This window comes from Podarcis pityusensis, assembly GCF_964106645.2.
Source record: "Podarcis pityusensis genome assembly, chromosome: 5".
NCBI classification, from domain to species: Eukaryota; Metazoa; Chordata; class Lepidosauria; order Squamata; family Lacertidae; genus Podarcis; species Podarcis pityusensis.
In genome coordinates, this window is record NC_138032.1 from 70,818,417 (window position 1) to 70,841,425 (window position 23,009).

The 23,009-nt window shown below is 43.0% G+C and overlaps 1 protein-coding gene across 1 annotated transcript in view; it reads left to right on the forward strand.

The window, feature by feature from the left end:
* Positions 1-23,009, forward strand: part of CDH23 (cadherin related 23) — a 412,975-nt gene that overhangs the window by 222,027 nt on the left and 167,939 nt on the right. The window contains exons 14-15 of the mRNA XM_081004664.1: positions 19,246-19,310; positions 20,585-20,822. Coding sequence (XP_080860790.1) covers positions 19,246-19,310; positions 20,585-20,822 — 303 coding nt within the window. The remainder of the gene's footprint in view (positions 1-19,245; positions 19,311-20,584; positions 20,823-23,009) is intronic.

Below are 23,009 nucleotides of genomic sequence, written 5' to 3' on the forward strand. Positions count from 1 at the left end.
ACATGGTCCTGTTGAATCCTCACTTTGTGGGACCCACTGGTTCCTGGACCATCCTTTCGCTTACATTTCATAGAATCATAGAACTGTAAAGTTGGAAGGGACCCTGAGGATCATCTTGTCCAACCCCCTGCAGTGCAGGAATATGCAACTGCCCCATGCAGGGATTGAGCCTGCAACCTTGACGTCTTCAGCACCGCTCTAACCAACTGAGCTATCCTCTCCTGGAGAAGGTATCTATGGGAAATGCTTACGTAGTCAAGCGTAAGTTCTGTTTCTTGGAGGCTGCCTTGAACACTATCACCTGCCAAACCCCAACCCCCCCGATTATTCTGTGGATTTGGCTCATTACAGAGGAGGCACTATTTTTCTGGGCTAAGACTTCTATACTGCCATCAACTTGAGCGTTGTCTTCTGTTCCCGCCAGCAGTACTGTTGGGAGGGTTCCAGTACATCTCCTTCCCTATCTGAGGGCCTGCTGATGTTACATTCCTGCTTCATGATGGGAAGGGTGGATAAATACAAAGTGAAGATATTTCTGACATCAAATTCACAGCACACAACCTCTTTGTTGCCGAAACGGAAATGGAAATGTGATGCTTTTTCAGTTCATAACGGCTTACTGCATTTTATTGCCTGCCCACATGTCTTAGGTCCTGGTGGACAAATAAGAGAAAGTTGGGCGCATGTCTCAAATCAAGGCCAACCCCCATGATAAACATATAGTACAGGTGAATTCTGTGGTTCCCTGAAACTCATATTTCTATTAAATGGCTGTCAGTGTTTCTCCCCTGCTAAGCATATTGGAAACCTTTAAGCTGACAGCCCAGATCTGATTTTACAAGTGTGAAATGAGGAGCAATATAGCAAAAAAGAGTCCATAGCTTTCCCTGTGTCCTCCAAGCTGCCTGCTGTGCTCTTCCTCACCTTTCTCCTCATCCCACACTCCTCCCCACCCCTCCTGCCTACCTCCTCTCTCCATTGGCATCTTAATTGATCTCATTGTTCACAATCCCCCAGAGTCCCCCAGACTCCAGCTGTGCTTAAACAGAACAAAATCTCTTCCAATTTCCCCCACCATTTAAAAGAAAATTGAATTCTTTATCTGCAGTAAGAGAGGAAAACCTGCAAACATGTGAAACAGTAAATAGTTAAGTAATCAAAGGAGAGAGAGGGAGAGGTTCCAAATGGTCTGGAAAGCTAAACACAAATGGATTTTGTGGAGGTGGGGGTGGGGGACGCTGGGCTCTTTGTTCCTTTTAAATATTCTTATCCATTCACCTCTGTAAATAAAGTGAAGGGAAAGAAGGGAGAGGAATTACTAGGTAGCGGAGTGACTGACAGATCTAAGTTCTCGTCTGTCTGTCATAGCCCAGCACTCTTTGGTTGTGTTTATCTCCTTAATCTAAATATCAATCCGTAAAACCAGAATGGGATGGAATAGGAATCATGACAGCACAAGCGCTAAAGAGAAAGAGAGAGAGAGAGAATTATTGCAGCTTTCATTGCAGCTATGTGTCCTGATGGAGCTGTCAGGATAAATATACAGTTTTGGAGTCCAGAGGTGGGAGGGAGGGCCAAGCAAGAAAAATGAATGAGAGAAACCAGCGGACTTACATTTGTACTTCTCCAGATGATATCCTTTGGAAAACAAGTGATCAAGAGAATATTGTGATTTAGCTGGGAGGGAGGGGACACAACGTGTTTTCCACCCCAGATTACTTTTCTGCTGTGCTAGCACTTTGAAGACAACTGCGAGTTTGGAAAAGTTTTAGTTCAAGGTGAGATATCTATTCACGCTGTCGACCAGTTAGAGGACAGAGTAAGAATAGCCTAGCTCTGTTGGGCCAAGTTCCATCCAGGGCTCCTCCACGCTTAACACTTGTCCCTTAACTCTTTTCTCTGGGATACCTGCTCTTTGCTGCTGAATCAGAGCAAACATTGATTGGGTTTTCTGCGGATTAACGTTTGCTCTGATTCAGCGGTAAAGAGTGGGTTTTCCTGGGGGAAGTAGCAGGGCAAATGGAACCCATGTTTGAACCCATGGCTAGAAAGCACAGGACAAGCAGATAACTACTCTCCTCTCTTCTGTGCTTTCTAGACATGGGACAAGCAAAGTGTGGACAAGCCCCTTGTCTTTCTCAGGGCCTGCTCTGGGAAGCTCACATGGAAGGACAGCACCCAAACACTGGGTATTCAGAGGGATGCAGCTGCTTTATATGGCAGCTACACATAGACATTCACAGATTTATCCTCCGTGAGTTGGCGTACTCCTCCTAAAGCAGCGGTTTCCACCCCTCACTTCCAAAATATTTGCAGATTGCTGGGAATCTTGGTGGATCACTTAACGGGTTTCTTTCTGCCTGAGGTTTAGCAGTTGTAATGCACTGTACTAGGTGCTAAAGTGTTGTGTGTGTTTTTAATATAATGGAACTTGAATTTTAATGTAATAAGTTCTACAGGAAGCAATAAAAATAGAGCTGAAAAGGAACGTGACTATTTTAATGCTGTGGAAGTGTCTGTGGGGTTAAACAAAGTTCTTTGGTGTTTGGTGTAATAGTTGTCTAAGATCATCCATTTTAGACATTGACTAGAGGTAAAGGTAAAGGGACCCCTGACCATTAGGTCCAGTCGTGACCGACTCTGGGGTTGCGGCGCTCATCTCGCTTTATTGGCCGAGGGAGCTGGCGTACAGCTTCCAGGTCATGTGGCCAGCATGACTAAGCCACTTCTGGCAAACCAGAGCAGTGCACGGAAACGCCGTTTACCTTCCCGCCAGAGCGGTCCCTATTTATCTACTTACACTTTGATGTGCTTTTGAACTGCTAGGTTGGCAGGAGCAGGGACCGAGAAACTGGAGCTCACCCCGTCGCGATTCGAACCGCCGACCTTCTGATCGGCAAGTCCTAGGCTCTGTGGTTTAACTCACTACTATTGATTACTACTATCCTTTTTTTAATAACTGACAACTCCTGCTCTGAGGCACTCCCCTTCTTTTGCACATACCCTCTCTTAGCTTCTTCCCCTCTTTCTCACTGCTTCCGTTGTTCCCACATCTTGACTTGCCACTTCTTCCAAGTTCTTTGCCAGCCTCTTTCCCCAGCTCTGGACCACCAGCTGCGGTAGAGCCTCCTCCAATGCCTTCACCTTCTGGGAAGACCACTGGGATCTCAGAGCCACATAGCACTTGCTGCACCCATTATCCTTCATGCTCACATGGCTATGCCACCCCAGAGTGTTTCTGTCATGGACCACCTGAATGAAACTTGTGGACTATGAGTTGTCTGTGCGTCACACTTTGGGAATTCCTTTTCTAAGCCATCCAAGATAGCTTCTGCTGTCCACACTTTGTGAAACTGAATGTCACTGCTTCCTCACGTGTCATGTGAGGAAATAATGCCAGATAGCCAAATTTAATTACTTTAAAAAATATATTGGAATGCTGCTCGTCTGAAGTGGAGTTGCTGTTCTTTCCTCTGAATACAGAGTGGGCTGCATTTTTCCAATGAGGATTCAGCACATTTCTGGGAAGACGAGCTCTCATGGGATGAAGTCTGACTCTCTAGATCAGCAGTTCTCAACCTGTGGGTCCCCAGATGTTGTTGGACTACAACTCCCATCATCCCTAGCTAGCAAGGCCAGAGCTGAGGGATGATGGTAGTTGTAGTCCAACAACATCTGGGGACCCACAGGTTGAGAACTGCTGCTCTAGATCTTCCCTGACCACAAAATGCCACCTTGCACTTTCGTGCCATTGCTCCATCCTGCGCAATAGTTTCAACTGGGTATTACAAAGGTGTTCCCTGCTCTTCTAGCTGAGATTATTTAATTAATGCAACAGGGGGTTGAACCTAGGATTTGTTGTATGCAAAGCATGGTCTATAGCATAGCTGTGAACTTTCAGATTTGAAAATAAGGGATCAGCAGCCTCGAAAATAAGGGATCAGCAGCCTCATCTGTCCCGGGAACAGTCTACAGGATATCTAACAATCTGGGACAGTGGTGGGAAGCAGCAGGAAACAGCGCTGGAATAAGGGAATTCCACCCCCCAAAATGGAAGGTTGACAGCTATGGTCTATAGAGTGCTAGTCCAGGGGCAGAGTGAATGCTTTCTGTTTGGAAGGTCTCAGGTCCAGCCTTCAGCATCTCCAAGTGGACCTGGGAAACCTTGGGAGATCTGCCGCCTGTCAATGTAGACAATGCTGAGTTAGGTGGAACCATTATTTTTGACTCTGTGCAAGGCAGCTTCCTAATCTTTTCAGCCTGAGTGCCTCTATCAGTGTCCCTGGCTGGGGGAGACTCCAGGTTGCCTCATAATCTCAGTTGCTCAAGCAGGCCGGGGCTTTTAATGGTGGCAGAGGGGAGAAAGAAGAGCTAAGGACTGCACGGATGAGCTGTTCTCGCAAACGTTTCAGAGTTCGTTGTGGTGATTTATGTTTTCTTCTTTGGACTCTGACCTTAATTTCTTCCATTTTGCTGGGCTGTAAAATTCATTAGAGACCTAACAGCGGAGTGATTGAGATGTCAGCCAAGCTATTGTGTGGTTATTTAATCTATCAGATATGCCGCTTGCCATTTAAGCGGACAACAAGAGAATATGAAATCAATACGGTTCATTAGCAGAGAACCTGCTGCTGGCCCAGCCACAGAGCTCCAATAAAACCTGGTGAGGCGAGCATCTAAATTGTCCCGGTGTCACCTTGGCCGGGGGGGGGCGGGGAAGAGAAGTAAAATGGGGGTGGGGGGAAAGTGTGAAACCTCTGTCTTAACAATTATTTCTTTGCTGTGCAGCTGCTAACAATGTAATGTGCCCCATTGACTAAATTTTCCAACTGTAATCCCTAGCTACGGGCAGCCTTGCTGCAGTAAATTACTCAGTATAGAATCGAGGGGTCTGCTTTCTTGCCAACTCTGTGAACTGCACTAGCAGCTGATGTTAAGGGGGCTGCTGTTATAAAACACAATCAAAAGAAGCTGGGACTTCCCCCCCACCTTCCCATCACCTGGAAGAAACAGTAGAAGAAGCTCTGTAATTCTGAGGGAGGTTGATTGGCCATTTTCCCCCTGCCAGTCTCAGCGGAGTTGTCAGGTTGTTAGTTTAGCTTTAATGTCTGTATCCATTGAGGCTCTGCAATCTCAAGTTTCTCAAGGACCACTTTGACATTTTAACAGTGTCTTCCTTTTAGTTATTCTTTCCACTTCTCTGTCCCCTGCCTCTTTCTTCTCGGCTTCTCTTTCCTCCAATCAATCACCTTTATCCACCTCCGCTCTAATAATCCTGGTAAGCAGGTCGGGTCCAGTTGCTCCTGATTGTAACTTCATACATTTCCAAAAGCACCGAGAGAGGGAGAATAATGCTGAAAATTATGAAGAATATACATTTTTACTTCCCCCACCAAGTTTGTGATAATGTTAAGTGGGTCCCCTATTCATTGCTAATTTGCTTTTGAGCACTTGACGTTTGTAGCGCCAGGTTTTTTCCCCCCTTCCATTCCTGGATCTATAAAATGCTAGCTAGCAATCAATATATTGCCTCCCCGTTGGGAGGATTTAAGGACCTAAATAAGCATTGCACACAAATGTGTGCAACAGAATTCTAACAGTTGGCTCCTTTGTTTTTGTTTTTAAGAAAAAAATATTCTTTAGGATAGGAGATATTTGGAGAATGAAAGTGGTGTAGAAGAATGCTTAATTCTCTCCCCACCTGACACTCCTCTACTCTTAAGTTGCACCCACCCACATGGGGTAACAATTGCATCCTTCCAGATCTTAACATCCAGTGAATGGTTTTGGAAACTGCAGCAGAGGAGAGGAGATTGCCTGGCAGTTGAAGAAGCTGAGCCACTTTCCCCCAGTCCTTTCTACAGCTGCCACCCTGGTCTTGTCAATGAAATGGGGACACTCATATGTTCCTCACATGCTTGCTGTGACCTTTGCCGCTAAAGCTGAGTTGGTAGGATTCTCCCTTCTTTCGGCTAGTACCTAGTTTACTCCTTACTCTGTGGTTGTTGATGATGAGGACCGTAATTGGCATGCTATAACACAGCTTTATTTTCCATGCTATCATTTCTTTTGGCCTGGTACAAGCTTGTTGAAATGTAACCCCACTTCCCCGGAAAGGCCTTGTCTGTTATGAAAAATCTGAGACTTTTTCAGTGTCCTTTAGCTTCTTTAGGTGTCTTTGTATAAGCACCTAATGTTTCTGTCTGCCTGATTAGTATTTATAGTCAAACAGGGCAGATTGGTGTTTGGGAGATGGAGAGATAAGGTTGTGTAACACAGTACAAGAGTGGCAAATGACCTTTAGACAATGCTCCCGGCCCTGAGGTCTAGTGTCATTCCTTCTATGTACTCTGGAGAGCAAAGTAATTTATTTACATGACATATGCACTCCTCTCCATGCAAAGAAAATGTTGGAATAAACTAAGGAACTCTGAAACCTGTAGTTTCTTGGGAACCTAGGATGGTGCAGTTCTCTCTCTCTCAAATAAAAGGCCTAGACTTTCCTCATCTCTCTGTTCTAGAGGATGACTTGTGTTGTTGCTATTTTGTTCCAATAAAGCTTCTGATTGGTAAATTGCACCGTATTTTAAAATATCTGGACATATAGGGAGGGAATTCAACATTGCACTTCATTGAATGTCCCATTTGCCCAAGAGGTATGATTCCTACCCATCTGCTCCCCATATGCTGATCTGGAGGTTCTCTTGAGCACCCCACTGCCACCACCAAGGAGTGGCAGGACATGAGACACGCTGGGGAAGGGGAGAAATCCCCATTGCACAAGCAGAAGTCCTCGTGTTGGGGTTCCACAGATGGGGCTCCTTAAGTGTATACCACCCATAGGATTGTATTCAGTGTGTTTTCAGGACTACCCTATTATTGTGAATGTGATATGTCTTAACTGATTTTTATTCTGAATTTTAAAGTGTTGCAACCCACCCTGGGACCTGCTGGTGAAAAATAGGCCTGTTAACAATAACGGCCATGCCTATCTTTGGCCCATTTATTTCAGTGGGACTTTGAGTAGGGCTGAGTTGGAGACAACTACTAGATACAGGAAAGTATGTGGACGTTCAGAGTCAGGGAAATAAGTTGGTGCAAACCTCTTTAAGCATAGCCTGTATAGTTTCTGCATTTCCCCTATGGGAACTGGCATACAGGCCAGGGGCCCCTGGATTTCCAGGCTTGGGTATATTGTGCCTCATTCTACCTACGATTGACCCCTGATCTGTGCATGTTGCATGTTTCCCGTATTCCTTTCTGTGTTCCTATTTCTTTGCTCATCACCCCACGTAGTATCACCAGGAGGTTGGCAGGCAGTAGGCAGCGATGAGAATCATGGCAGGTCACTCTGATGCCTTGACAGGTTTTTGACAGTCAGTAATTGCTTTCCTGCTACAGCTCTTTTGAGCAGAGAGTTTCTGGCCAAAGCAATTTGCTTCCCATCAATTTTTATTCCCTCGTTTTTAAATAAAAAACCTCCTCCAACAACAACAAACAAACCTGGAAACCCCTTTATTTAGCAGGCCTGGTGTCAATTCTCTTTGCAAGGGCACCCTTGTCCTGCAGAGAGTGACATATTAAATGGAATTCTCCCTCCCCGGAAACACCTTTTATGGCTCTCCTTCCCTCTCCCCCTACCAATGGTATGCTCCGCATTAGCTTTCAATTGCTGCTAACAAGCTTTACTGAAAGACTCTAGGGAATGTTTATCTGCCATGCACCCTTCCTCCACAGGCAGGGCAGTATATTATTATTCTATGAGGTTATCCTCACAAGGAAAAGCTGAGAGAATGGTGAAATAGTTGCAGCTACCTGCTGACCAAGGATTTGAACCTAAGTTGACCTGGTCCAAAACCAATACTCTAACCCAGGGGTTGTCAACCTGGTCCCTACTGCCCACTAGTGGATATTTTAGGATTCTAGGTGTGGGTAGGGGGTTCTGCGGCACAAGCTGAATCCTCCTTCCATTGAGCACTGGTGGGCGGTAAGGAAATTTTACCATCAAGAAAGATGCATTAGTGGGCGGTAGGTATAAAAAGGTTGACTACCCCTGCTGTAACCATTACACCAGGGATAAGTGGGAGTTGGCTAAGATCCTGCAGGATAAGGCTATAAAGTTGCCTAAGCAACTTGCATTTGAAGGAACTGAATATGATTCTCCCATGGATTACTTACTGGGAACGATGTATAAAGCCAAGCTCCCAGCACATTCCTTGGTAGTCACGCTATTTTTCTGAACCATGTCAAAGATCTAAAGTGTTTTCCAAACTCTTTGTCTTACACTACGCAGAATTACCTTACAGGTGCCCCCTTTTGGTAACAGGAACCAGTAGATAATGGTTACATAGGTTAAATGATCACATAGATGCTAGAGATCTTGGAACCACCAGTTTACCAATCTAACTTCTTGTGAAGGTACAATTGCTTCTAAACAAGAGAGTAGTAGAAGTGGTGTCGCCGTAAATGTACGGGAAAGGTTTCTATTTAAGGGGCTTAAGAGAAGAGGAGAGAGTAAGAAAGCAACCCATTATGGATTGTAAAGCCATTAACTGATTCATCAAAACATCTACAGTCAAGATGATTTTTCTAGGGGATGTTCTGCTGTGTTGGATGGGTTTCATGTCTTGGACATGAAAGGTGCATTAAACTCTGGCACATTTAAGAGTCCAATGTGGGAGTCACTATAAGTAGTTACAAAGTGCTTCATTTGGGGCTGAAAACAGCTGGATGCCCCCAAAACATGGCTGCGATGGTTGTCCATCTTCTTGGTGGGATGCAACATATTTCCATAGCTAGCATGTTGATTATAAGAACTTCACAGATCTAGGACTCTAGATAAACTGGGAATAGTCAGCATTGACACAGTCTTAGACTATTGGATGTGACCAAAGTGATATATAAACAAACAAGGTAGAACTGGTCCACAGTACTGTTACAGGTGATCCAACTCACCTGTGCTTTTTTGAATACTAGAATCTGTCACCTCCCTCTCCCAGGTCATCATCTGACAGTAATAGCTGTTTGACAGTGGAATAGACTCCCACAAGAGATGGTGGATTCTCCTTCCTTGAAGGTTTTTAAGCAAAGGTTGTGTAGCCACCTGTCATCTATGATCTAGCTGAGATTCCTGTATTGCAGAGGATTGGAGGAGATAACCCCAGGGTTCCTTTCCAACACTACAATTCTATGATTAAAAAACCACAACAAGGGTTTCACTCTTTTTGAAAATTGACTTTGACATAAGTTTTGGTTTCCCTGTATCTTACATATTTCTTCATACTGCTCTCATCTCTAAAATTTATCATGATTGCACACATAGTTAAATTAAAAGTACTTAAACAGAAGGGATGCGGGTGGCATTGTGGGTTAAACCACAGAGCCTAGGACTTGCTGATCAGAAGGTCGGCGTTTTGAATCCCCGCAACAGGGTGAGCTCCCATTGCTCGGTCCCTGCTCCTGCCAACCTAGCAGTTCAAAAGCACGTCAAAGTGCAAGTAGATAAATAGGTACCACTCCGGTGGGAAGGTAAACGGTGTTTACGTGTGCTTCTCTGGTTCACCAGAAGCGGCTTAGTCATGCTGGCCACATGACCCAGAAGCTGTACGCCGGCTCCCTCTTCCAATAAAGTGAGATGAGCGCCGCAACCCCAGAGTCGGCCACGACTGGACCTAATGGTCAGGGGTCCCTTTACCTTTACCTTGAAACAAAAAGTATTGCATAATTTAACTGTAAACGTGGTCTCGGGAGTCATGAGCAGTGATAGTCATTATAATTGTGGACATAGTGTGTTCAAGATCTTAGTATTCCTAGTATATCTCTTCATTGTTCCTGGCTCTTTAAACTCTTGCCTTCCTTCATTACGGCTCTCCCCCCACCCCACATCTTACGCTTCCCTGAAGCAGCTATGAGTAGAGCTTATCTCACGAAGTTTTAAGGAGTTATTCAATGGGGGCTCAGTGGATGATGAATGTCGAAACCATTACCGGCAAAGCACCGGGGCTCCATGGAGCTGTTTAAAAATGCATTCTCCCATGTAAATTTCTGCTCCATCAATCCTTATGACATGTCAAACATTGCTATTGTTTCCTGAACAAATTGTACGACATGCCCTTTTCTGCAGATTTGTGCACAAGAGCAGAACTGCTCCAAAGCTTCGCCTTCCGCTATTGTCTCTGAGCAGGTTTTATGGCAGCAGCTGCAACTGGGCTGATTTTGATCGCAAGTGGATGACGGATGGAGTGGGGTGGAGGAGGAGGAGGAGGAGGGAATGATCTGCACGTGTAATAGATGTGGAAATAGTTCGGCGCAAGATAGGCATGCTTGAGAAGTGCAGGGAATTATGCAAGGGAGATGCACAGAGGTCAGCACTTACGAATGCATGCACTATAGCTTTGCTTGTGACCGAGCAATAATAAATATCCCAATAATACCCAGCCCAATCATATCCATCAGTTTTAGCCACTTTCACAACAGGGAATATCCAGGGAAGGTTTGCAGCACTTTCTGATGGCCTGCAGAAATGTTTGAATGCTGTGCAGGCGGCTCTGTGCCAGAACTGCTTAGTTGCCATAGTGAGACTTAGGTATGAATAGGTCAGGGCAACAGGAACCAGTACTGCTGCCACCGTTGCTGTCACCTGGATCTTGGATTAGGAAGACCTTTATGTTGATCCTATGAGATGTAGTGTCCTCATAGCAGTGCTATAAGGAGCAAAAGGTTGTCTTTGATCATTGCATGTATGGAGGTGAGACTACTTTGAAACACTAAAAATTTATTGTCCATGTTATGGCAGGCACCACAATAAACCAAGAACACACTGACAATTCAAAAGGAGCGTATGCTGTTCCATGTTTCATGAATACTTCCATGCGTGTTTGGATCTGTGAATTATTTGAAATGAACTTTCTAAAGTGGGTCACAACAACAGCAGCTCTCTCACCATACATATATATGGTAAAAATAATAATAATTAAGAGATGGATCCCCAACTGCATGTTGAAGGCTAAAGGCTACTGGTGTAGACAGTGCTGAAATTTATGGACCAATGACCTGGCTCAGTGTAGGGCAGCTTCCTAGGTTACTGTGAGATATAAGAGTTCACCAGGCAGAGGGCCTTCTCAGTAGTGGCACCCGCCTTGTGGAACACCCTCCCATCAGATGTCAAAGAAATAAACAACTATCTGACATTTAGAAGACATCTGAAGGCGGCCCAGTTTAGGGAAGTTTTTAATGACTGATGTTTTAATGTATTTTTATTGTTGGAAGCCGCCCAGAGCGGCTGGGGAAACCCAGCCAGATGGGCGGGGTAGAAATAATAAATAATAATAATAATAATAATAATAATAATTATTATTATTATCATCATCATCATCATCATCATCATCATCATCTTAGAGTCTAGGATCCCTGGCTGTGTGCCTTGTTTTGAATGAACTATGTGAGAAACAGAGGATAAAGAAACATGGGGACATGGATGTCTTCAACCTCTATAGTGTGGCAAAGATGCAACACAGTACCTATGCTATCTTGACAGCGTAAGCATCCCGCCCCCTGTAAATCCATGGGATTTGGTGACATTGAAAACTGGATTTAGATTCCTTGTTGGCTTTCTGTCTCTTTGTGTAGGGTATGACCCACTAAGAAACTTCATCTTTACTAGAAAAGCAGGCATTCACTGAAATGAAAAATCGCAATAGCCACAAAATTAAAGGTGTCCAAAGTGTGTGTTCTGACTTCTCTTCCTTGCCTTCTGTCAAACAACAATAACCTTCATTATTTCCCATGTTACCTCACTAAGACATATGAGCCTGCATCCCATGACTTAGTAACTCCTTCAGTTTCTAAAAGGCCCCACTCATCCTGATCCTGCTCCAGTTTACACTGGTGTAAATCAAAAGTAATCCCTTAGAATTTATTCTGGGAAAGCTGGACCTCAAGTGAACCGAGATGGAGAGCGGATTGCTTTTTCCATCTCAAGACAACCACAGCCTGAATGTGTCAAATGCATTTTGCCTTGGCAGTGCAATGATGTTTTTGAGTCTGATGATTACGCACATTATTGCCGTCCCGGGTAAAATGGCAGATCCATCACTGGCAGGATGGGTGAGAAAACAAGCTGCTGCCCTTGTGCTTCTACAACTGGAAGGTATAGCAGCTGGTGAAATTCTCTGTGTGTGTGTCGGTCTGTCTCTCAAAAAGATAAGGAATTGGGCATGTCTAGCAATGCTTTCTCTGAGATGGCTTAGTAGGTCTTGTTTAACATAGTAAGAAATTGCAAAAGTTGGGAAGTTTGTGGAGCCCAGCTTCAGCTCCTCCAGGGACTGTGAATTAATCTGATTGGGCTCCATAGAGCCACTCTCCCAACCTTGCACCATATAACCTTCTTTTAACCTTCTTCTTCTTACAGCCCCCGCCCCATGTGGATGTCAATAGAAGAAAATTATGCTTCTAGCATTGTCCATCACTAAAACACGCACTTACAAATGCAATTATAAGGAGCCTAATGGAGAAATTAGTTGTGGGTAATGCCAACATTCAATAGCATCATCAAGCTGGGTGTAAATCATTACCTCATCAATGGTCAATCCTTACATTTGGAAAGCCTACTTGTCTTCTTGTTCCTGTCCTTTTGCACCATGCTTGCACTAAATGAGAAGCAAAGGGTTGGCTTAGTTAATCTGGACACCTGCAAGGTGTGGGGGGAAATCAGGAGAATGGACATATGCTACGCTATATAAAGTAATTTGTGATGATCCAGGGTGCCCATCCCATTTTTAATAGAACAAGCTGATTGGCTTATTGTGGCCTGGTTTCCATGCAATGCTAAACCATAGTTTAACATAAACTATGGTTTAGCATGCATGCATTTGCCTCGCCACCTGACTATGGAAGAAAGAAACAAGCTGCAGTCTAGCTTGTCATAACATGTGAAGTCAGGCTCGTGGTTTGTTTCCTCCAAAATAACCGTGATCAGTAAGCCAAGGACAAGCTGTATGTGAAACTGCATATTATTATTATTATTATTATTATTGATTTTAAACCGTTGTATAGCCTTGCCTACATGTTAGAACTACTCATGTTGGAAGGCTAGTGATCTTACCTAAAGAATTTGCCAACCTGTTTCTTGTTCTTAATCAACTAGATCTCCGGAGGCTTCTGGCGGCTATCCCTGAAGCCAGGAGAGCAAGAGGGGTTGGGAAGTCTAGTGTAGGAGAGTTTTCCCATTCTCTAAGTTGCTTGGTTTGAATTAAGCACTCTTAAGTGCTGAACCATTCCTTTTTCCAAGGGCATGATTTCTGCCTTATGCGTCCGTCGAGCTTGTTTTAAAATGCAAGGCAATGGAATACACATGAGAAGGAAGCCAGTAGTAGTTCATTGATTCCCAAAATGAGGGTTGCGCACTATAAAATGACAGCAGCCATTTTTAAAACTCCTAGCTAAGGGACAGGGTGTAGTATTAACAAGTTGAAGGTATCAACGAAGCTTTTATTGGACGCTGCCTGTGGAAGAATGTAACATAAATCCTACATGAGCTCTGTTGGTTGCTGATTTGTTTCTGGATCGAATCCCAAAAGTTGAAGGCATGCTGTATTACCTCCATTTGTTGTGCCCATACCTATTCATATCCACTAGTTTCAGCTTCCTTAAAAACTACTGGTTTTTCTCAAGCCTTGGTGCTGAAGGCCAGCACTGCTTCAGAACACAGGGATCGTATTTGGTCAATCCCTCATGTCTCTTTTTTTACATTGCAACTGGCAACCATTATTACATTGTGTCTGGCAATGAATGCACCCACAATCAACAAATCAAAAGGAGACTGGAGTGGGCGGTTATGCCTGAGAAGTCTATAATTTAAAAATTATTCTAATAATGTTTATGGAGATTTTAGACTCTGTCTCTTGGCTCTGCTCTTTTGTGACCATTTTTAAAAATGGGAGGGGGAGTAACATGAAGCATAGAGTTGTACCCAGAAATTGGGCCCCTTTTTTGCAGAATGGCTTGTTCTCTGGGGTCTATTTGGCTGACGGACCATCTGGATACCTGCAGTCAGATGAACCAGCCACATTAGCTTGCAGCAGCCTGAGAGCTATCTGCCAAAGGAAAGTATAGGACTGAACATGAGGAAGTGGCCATCTTGCATGACCAGCTCGTTAGCCTTCTCCCTAATGAGGTGTGACACATTTTATCCAAGGATACAAGGAACCCTTTTCCCAAAGACATGTTTGGAGCCAATGAAAACCGAAGTCTGATTTTGCGAGGCCATACTGTGACAATAACCCACCCAAGAGGAAATTGCAACTCTCTTAGCCTCCAGCTGGCAGGGCAGGTTAAACACCTGGAAAGTCTGCTGCATGGGATTGAAGGGTTGCAAATTGATAGGTACATCAGCATCCTACCAGGCAACCCCTGCCAAACCAAGCAGCCGTATTGCTGACTAGAAGACGGTACAATTAAAGGAAGAGAAAGCCTTTGGTTGCTCGTGGGGGAAGGCAGGGGAGGAGAGAGAGAAAAACCAAGCAGATGGCACATTTTGATCTCCTTCCAACAAAGTTCAAATCTTCTAAGATTATCGTACAAAATGCTTAAATATCAAATAGTTGGCTGACCCTGAGATGCAAAGGTCCCTTAAAAGCCATACTATGGTATTTCACCCTCCTAACTTGGCCTTTTAGAACTCACTGTGAAACGTTCTTATTCTGACGCTTTGTAATCCCTTAGCCAATTTGGTGGGTTCAGACAAGTAATTGGGTTTCAATAAACTCGTGAGAGATTGTTGATCTTAATTGACAGACCTCAAAACTGGGGCACTGACCCGTTAACATGTTTGCAACAGCATTTTCCCCTCAGTGAAAATATGCAGTTAAAGAACAAGGAGAGATGTGTTTGCCGTTGTTTAATTATTAATGCGCTGTGCTTCCCAAAATCAGAATGGGTTTTGTTATTTGACGTACAGTGAACAATCACAAGAATTTTCACTTGAAAGTGGAACCGTGTGCAAAGGTCCTTGATGATGATGATAGCTCAACAGTGGTGTGTCTGTTTTAATGTGTGTGTGTGCGTGCGTGTGCTTACACAGACCTGCAGTAATGCATACGATGTCATCCATCTCAGGGCACCTCCAAATTGGTGTTCTTTTGCAGGTGTATTATGTGACATCTCACTGATGCAATAATAGTGCGTTGATGGTGGATATATGCTGGGCTGTCAACAAAGTATGCTTTATTAGTTGTTCTGCAATGCCTCTGCAATGTTACTGTATTACTGCTGTCTGGAGCATCTGTCTTGCCATGTAGCACAACAAAACCAGAACCAGAAACACACACACACCCCAAAAGGGGGGGAGGGCAAGAAGAATACTTATGGTATGAAAAATTGTGGGCTTCCAGGAGGAAGCTGTGAGGCATGCACTAAAACAAAGCAGCATACCTGCCCCAAAATTTTTGAAGGTACAGATAATATTGATATTGAGCTCACAATACGATCATGACCACCAGTCATTGTGAAGTCACAATAAAAAGCACATCAAAGGTGGAGGGGGGGCTAAGCATTGCTATTTTTCTAGAAAAAGAGGTGACAGAACTCACCACGAGCACCTCCCTCATTCCCTTAGAATGTCAATGGCACCCACCTGAGAGGTGACAGAACTGAGTTCCGGAAAATTCTGGGTGGAAAAAAAGCCCTGGGGCTAAAATGAGATTAACATCTAAGTGAGGAGAAGTTAAGTCCTAATGGCATATTGGTTGTGGGGTGTGTTGTTGTTTTTTTACAATTAAGGTTTAATTTTTACACAGATAAACAAAGTATTATATAGAAGGTATATAATTAAATGTAACGTGTGCTCTGGAATAATGCTGCTCACCCAGAAGTGATGCAAGCATGCAACTGACCAGGTCAAAAAGGTATTCAATATATAGCTGGATTCTCTGACATAGTTTCCTATATTTTCACTTACACCTGTCTCAGGCTCCATCTGTTGAAGCCACTTTTCTTCATCCACTGCATCTGTCTCCAGCCATTGCTACCATCACTAAGTTTAGAATAGAAAAAGATCCAAACTTTTGTGGTCCCCTCATCATGGTCTCTTCAAATACAGGCAAGGCCAAAGGTATATAAAAGAAAGTTAGAGCAGAACTCTCAAGTATATGTAACTCAGAGAGCCCTTTGAATTTGGGCATGAAGTGTGTGTGTGTTTTTTCACACTGCTTTTACTCACATCCATCATCCTCTAAGAAGCTCAGACAGAAATCAATTTAGAAAATAAGTTAAAAAACAAGATGGTTTGGTGTTTTATTCCATATTTCTCATTTTAAAATACAAATTTGTCCCCTTTGCCTTTGCTGCCATTCATGCATATTTTATATATTCATTAGAGCCAAGACTTTAAAACACCCACAAATCTTGCTTTGCTCATGAAGAGTGACACTGTGAGCTTTACCCGCTTTCCTGGGAAGGCTGCTGTTATTTTTTGCCATGACCAGATTGTGAAATCTGTCATGGCTTTATAAGATTTGCAAGGACATCATCCTGGTGATGAAGGTCTCAGATTCTACTGAGAGTGAGACTCCCTCCTGTCTCCCCTTACTGTTCCTTATGCATTAACTTGTAGCACTCCTAGAAAAGTTGTGAACAACAGAGACAACAGAACTTCATAATCAACTATGCCCCTTGTACCAGTTAGTGACAACTATCCCATTGATTTAACTTGGTATTATCATAAATTGGGATGTACAAGCATTCCTCAGTTCATTGACACTTCCATCTGGTTTAATTCAGTTTACATTTTCAACTGCAGTTGTGTGTGTGTGTGTGTATTGCGTAAGTCTGTGTTCCCTTTCATTGTCCACTGTTGCAAAAATATACAGATTTTTACATAGCCCAGAATAGACAAGACATATCAATATATATTTACAGATTAATTGCCTTCCCTGCATGTACCCTCTTAAAGATAATGCACTAGTAGGCCTGTTAGATTTGTCAGCATTAAGAAACAAGAACAGCAAAGAGGCACCAGTATACATTAATTAATACATAAGTAATGTTTCTTGCAAACTAGTTTTTGTGTCTATTTATATATAATGTGTGCCTGTTTTGTTTTTTGTTTTGTTTTTTAAACCACTCAAAGATTCATGGTTAGTTGTTTTAATTTTTATATGTTGTTTTTAATCTGTAATCTGCCCTGGAACCTTAGAGTGAAGGGGTGGTAATAAATAGTAGTAGTAGCAGGAAAAAGAAGAAGAATTATTGTGAAGAGCTAAGTAGCTTTCTCAGTAAGTCAGTACAGCAATGTGGATCAAACTGGTGTGCAGAAATAGACTTTGGATGTCTTATTTTCAATGGATTCCTCTGACATCCCTAATCATAAATACAAATAGAATATGTGCGTGGATGTGTGTGTATACATGCACTCATTCTTTACAAGTACCAAAATCTAAGGAATGTGCCAGTAATCCGTAGTAAGAACAGATTCATGCTGTCATGCAGACTCCAATGTTCCCCATGTACGGCTTCAAATACAAAAGGTGACGGGAGGAGTTAACTTCAAAATGTGCTGAGAAAAAAAAGTATGTTTTATTCATGAAAGCAGCTATTATGCTTAGTACATTTCAAGTATAACCACTCTTATCAGAGCTCATATCACAAGTGCTCTCCCAAAACACAAAGGAACTCCCCATTCAGGAGATAAAGAAGGGATGATAATTCCTATGATTTATACTCCAAACACATCAGGCATACATAAGAACTGTAAGCAGAAGTGTTTTCCTCAATAAAGCATACTTTTTCTCAAGCACCTGTTGAGATTCACATCCTCTTCAGGGTTTGGTAGTCTAGATCATCCTTCACAGAATTGGCATCCTCCAGATGTTTTAGACTACAGTACAGTTATGCCTGGTGGGGCTGATGGGAGATGTAGTCCAAAAAGGGAGACAGCCTCTCCATGGAAATGGCAGAATGCACAAAAAAGTACGGTATATATTTATTACAAAAGAGACAAAAAACATTTTATTCCTGAGGTGTGAGAGTTGATTCATCACATATGAAAGTGGGATCATTGATGACCTCGACGTGTCATTAAAGATGAGAATTGACTCCAGTTACCTGAATCAGCTCCTTTGTGTAAATAACACACTTGTCAGAAACACCCCTGGCTGTTTTCTTTTACAACTTTCATCCATGACAAAGTTACAGTTCTTATCTAAAATAGTTCCTTTATGTGGAGTTTTTAAATCTTCCTTCTGTTTATGCTCTTATGAAATTCAAGTGTCTGGGCCTTCATGGCTGTTTTCCTTGACTTTTTCAACCTTACAGGTTTTTGACTCGGGTATATTTTTCATATCATTAATTCTCTGCGTGCAGAGAACATACATAATAAGTCATGGTGTGCAAGCGGCAGTGTATTTTTACTTAAGAATTCCAACAGGAATCGTTTTGAAGGTTGCAGAACTATAGAAGTGGAAATAACAGTTGCACTGGAGAAAACATGGTCACGGATACCAAACTAGATTTTTAACCTATGAAGAAAGTAACTTAACGGTATATGGGTTGATATGGTCCCTATAGAAGCCCTGTTGAGTCCAAATCCTATCATCTTATAAAAGTCACAGAACTCCCTACCATATGCATTTGGAATAAAATGTAGCCTTCTGAAAGCAACGCATAGGTGGTGATAACTGTTGCCGATGCCAGTTGTTCAGGATAAAGGTATGGAGGACTCACAAAGTCAAGATGGTTAAGCGGAGCTGAAGAGTAAGAGAAGAGGACGTTTTGTCTGATGTGGTGATACTGCTTATACAGCTTTGTATCATTTTCTCATTTTAATTTTAGTATGTTTTAAATTGCTGTGAGATTCCTCAAGTCTCTTTTAGAACTATGCATTGAAGAAGTGTAATAAACTAGCCACAAAACTTTGAAAAAGAAATAAGTCCCGTAGCCCACATGGGCTCAATTTGTACCCCAACTCAGAGTGATTAGAAATGGAAAGTTCAAATTTATTGCGAGCTGATTCTGGCTAGGTAACACTGTCTCTTTTCTAAGCAGTTTTAACTGGTGGTGGTGTCAGGAAATGGATATGTAACTTAGAAGAAAAAAGTGATACTATTAATAAGATTAATGGTTCTGCCTTAGGCCAACTCGATTTTGATTAGATGCTCTTGCATGATTTTCAAATATGCTTTAATATACTATGAGATTTCCTTCTCATAAATATTTTTACTACTAGCATTGATTTCTTTTCTTAATTTTTAGGCTACAGACAATGATGTGGGCTCTTATGGGAAAGTTAGCTATTATTTCAGTGATGATCCTGACAGGTAAGTACCACTGCTATCTCTAGGGGTTCCTCAATTTATCCTAGTGTGGTTCTGATTCTTGTTGTTTATAGTGTGCATTTACTTCCTTCATAGCAGCTAAACTCGTGCAAAACTATGACAACAGATAAGGATCTTCTATCATCGTACGTTTCCCGGGAGTTGATCTGGAAAGTGGGTATTCACCCAGTTAACAAAATTGTTAGTTCTGGATTGCTCTGAATGTGTCTCTCCTCTGCTTGCTGGTGAAACCTGCTGAAGAAACCAAGCAAAGAAAATCACTGTTTACTGTCCATGGAGCAGGGTTGGCCCACCCATGAGGCAAGCTGAGGATAGCAGATCCAGCTTCCAAGGAATGTATCATCTGCTGCTGCTGCTGCCACAGTATCAGTGATTGTTGTGGCACGCTCCTTGGAGGCTGGATCTGTCACCTTCTCAACAGCCAGCCACCCAATGCCACCTTCACAGCGGCCTCTTGGTGAATAGAAGTCACTGCTGATCTCTTCCCGCCCCTAGGGTGGAGATTGCAGGGGCTAACTTCTGGGGTGTCCTGGGCTCTGCACCCACCTGGCATGCTTCAAAGCAGGCCCTTTTTGCCCCTGCAACAGCCTTTGATTCCCACTTCAACTTTCAGGTCAGATTGATTTGGTTCTACCCTTCACCCCTTGTTCCCAATGTAAATTCCAATGTAAAGTTTATATATGAACTATTTATGGTGCAAATGCTGTAGTTCACATTACAAACTAATTATGGAACAGAACTGTCAGGTTCTGGCCATCCTGCATCCAAGCTTACAGGCCTTGCATTGGAGTGTCCAGAACTGAGGTTGAGCTGACCTGAAAAAAATGTGTCTTTGTTTATCAGGCAGCCAGGCTGGAAGATAATGTTTGGGAACTCCTGAAAATGCTACCAAATCATAAGGGAGGCTCACCAGGCCCTTTGAGATCTCTCAGTTGGTTCATTAAGGTCTCTGCCTCTTGACTGGAATAACTAGGATTCTGTTCACACTCAGAGGAGATTTTCTGTCCATTTAATGTGTGCAATGATGCCCCAATGTACATATGTGTGATTTTATAACAAGAAAGCAGCCTAGGGTGGTTGCATCTCTTGAATGGAGGTGTCGGGGGACATGTGGTGTTCAACTCTTTCCTTGCTGGCTGCTTTCCTGCTAAAAATTAGCCTCCAGCTCCATCTGCTTTCCCCCTGCTGGTTCCAGGTGTGCAATTTGACTTGGTAGGTTTCCTTAAATAGCATTTATTTGCTGTTTTTGTCTCCAGATTCTCACTGGACAAGGATACAGGTGTAATCACGTTGATTGGCCGGCTGGACTTTGAGACAACCCAACGTTACACATTGACTGTTATTGCCAGAGATGGAGGTGGGGAAGAGACCACAGGGAGAGTCCGAATTAACGTCCTGGATGTCAATGACAATGTCCCCACCTTTCAGAAGGATTCTTATTTGGGGGCTCTGCGGGAAAATGAGCCTTCAGTCACCCAGGTGGTCCGCGTGAGGGTAAGAAATTGTGGCTTAGATGTATGTATCTCATGTGTCCAGAATATGTAGAGTGAACATTAATGTAAATTAAAGGCCACCAACATGACCACTATGTATGTTGCTAGAAACTATGAGAGCCAGTGTGGTGTAGTGGTTAAGTGGACTTGTAATCTGGGGAACCGGGTTCACGTCTCCGCTCCTCCACATGCAGCTGCTGGGTGACCTTGGGTTAGTCACACTTCTCTGAAGTCTCTCAGCCCCACTCACCTCACAGAGTGTTTGTTGTGGGGGAGGAAGGGAAAGGAGAATGTTAGCCGATTTGAGACTCCTTCGGGTAGTGATAAAGTGGGATATCAAATCCAAACTCTTCTTCTTCTTCTTCTATGTCCAGATGGAACTATTTTTGTAGGTAATGTATTCTGAGAAATGCTCATCAAGTGTACAAATTACATCACCATTTCAGAAATGGATTTGTTTTGTGGGGAGGGGGGCACTCCACTAGAGACAAAACCTGTCCTGAACATTCTAGGGTAGTGTCCTTTGGATTTTTTGCGTGGCTCGATTTTCCCATTTTCTTTTCTTTCATTTTCCCCCCACACTTGTTTTCAACCTTCATTTCCCTGATCATCTGCTGCTTGTGGGGAGAAGGGAGTATGCCCTCATTGCTGAAGCAACCAAGCCATGCTCTCTCTTGTAGGGATGCCCATCTCAATGCAAATCTCACCGAAAGTTATGGCAATGTGAAGAGGAACAACATCTGCAGTCAGATGCCTATTGGAATGGGAGCATCATTCCCCCCTACATTGTTCAACCCTTGCGACCCGCCCCATTATGAGATATACTGTACCATTTTACAAATGGGTGCAGAAAAATTCCAAAATGTAAGGTGATCGTTTTGTTCTCAGGAAACAATTATTTTTACAAGACGTGCTCCCCTGTTTTAGCTCATCAGTATTCAAGAGGAGGAAGGTAAACAAGCTGCATAAAGAAAATTGGCACTGCCTCTCCTGACAGTAGCCCTATGGCATACTACAGAAAACACCTGCTCCACTAGGGATAATAGTATGCAGAGGTTTGGGGCATCATCGTTATTGATCAGCTTTCACAACAGATTCAGATAAGCCATGAGAGGCAGATTAAAAAGAGGGGAGAAAGGCTGGTTAAATAATAATTATATTCATTTTATCTCCCATTATTTATTTGTGGCTTCCTTGAGATGTTTTTGCATATGTTCCAAATGATTTCTTAGAAAATTAAATGATGTGTTTTGGGAAATCGTTTATCAGGCACCCAGAGCAGGAACTGAAAGCATAAGCAACAAAAACTCTTGAGTTCTCTTTATGTTTAGAAGACTTATGAGAGAGGGGCTGAAATTTTTAACAGGCTAACTTTGGTCATGTGATTTATACAGATTTCCTGAGAAGGGCAGGGACAGAGTTTATGAGATCATATGATTGGATATATAGATGAAGAAGTTATGGGGTGAGACCAGTAATAAGAATGCTGAAATGCAGCGGTTAATTTGCAGAGTCTAAGTGAGGAAGAGCTAGAACTCAGAGAAATAACTAAACTCTGAGGTGAATTTGGTCACCCTGGAGTAGTTGGTTCATTTGTCTTATCCTGCTAAATGCAGGAAGATTTCTATTCTACATCAGGTGCAGATATACTTATGCATAAATCTAAGCCAAACCACGGTTTAGTGTGAATGAGTAAATAAGTGGGCTCCTGAAGAGGAGATTGTGATTGATGGCTTTGCTCCTCCCCAGTCCTTTTGCTGCTGCACTGTGCAAAGCTGTGGTTTGGCTTGGCTTAATGTGTTGTAAGTCATAGCACAAACCTTAGTCCTATGGTTTGTGTGGAGAATGCTAAGCCACGAGCCTAGGTTTGAATGACACAACTTAGCACAGGATCTTAGCACAGCAGCAGAACAAATGGAGAGGAGCAAAGCAGCCACAATCTCCTCCCAGAGTAGACACATTTGGTCACTCATGCTTAGCAATGGTTTGGCTTAGCGTTACTTGTGGACTGGGCCAGTGGTTGGTCATTTGTATGCATGTGTAGTCAGTTTGGTAATAGTCATTCTTAGCAGGGGTCAGGCACTTTATTTTTATTTTTTTAATGTTTCAGTTGGCTTGCCAGTTGATGCTCTGTGCTCAAGGCAAACAGGAAGCACAGTAGTCATGTGAATTGGCTTTTACACATAAA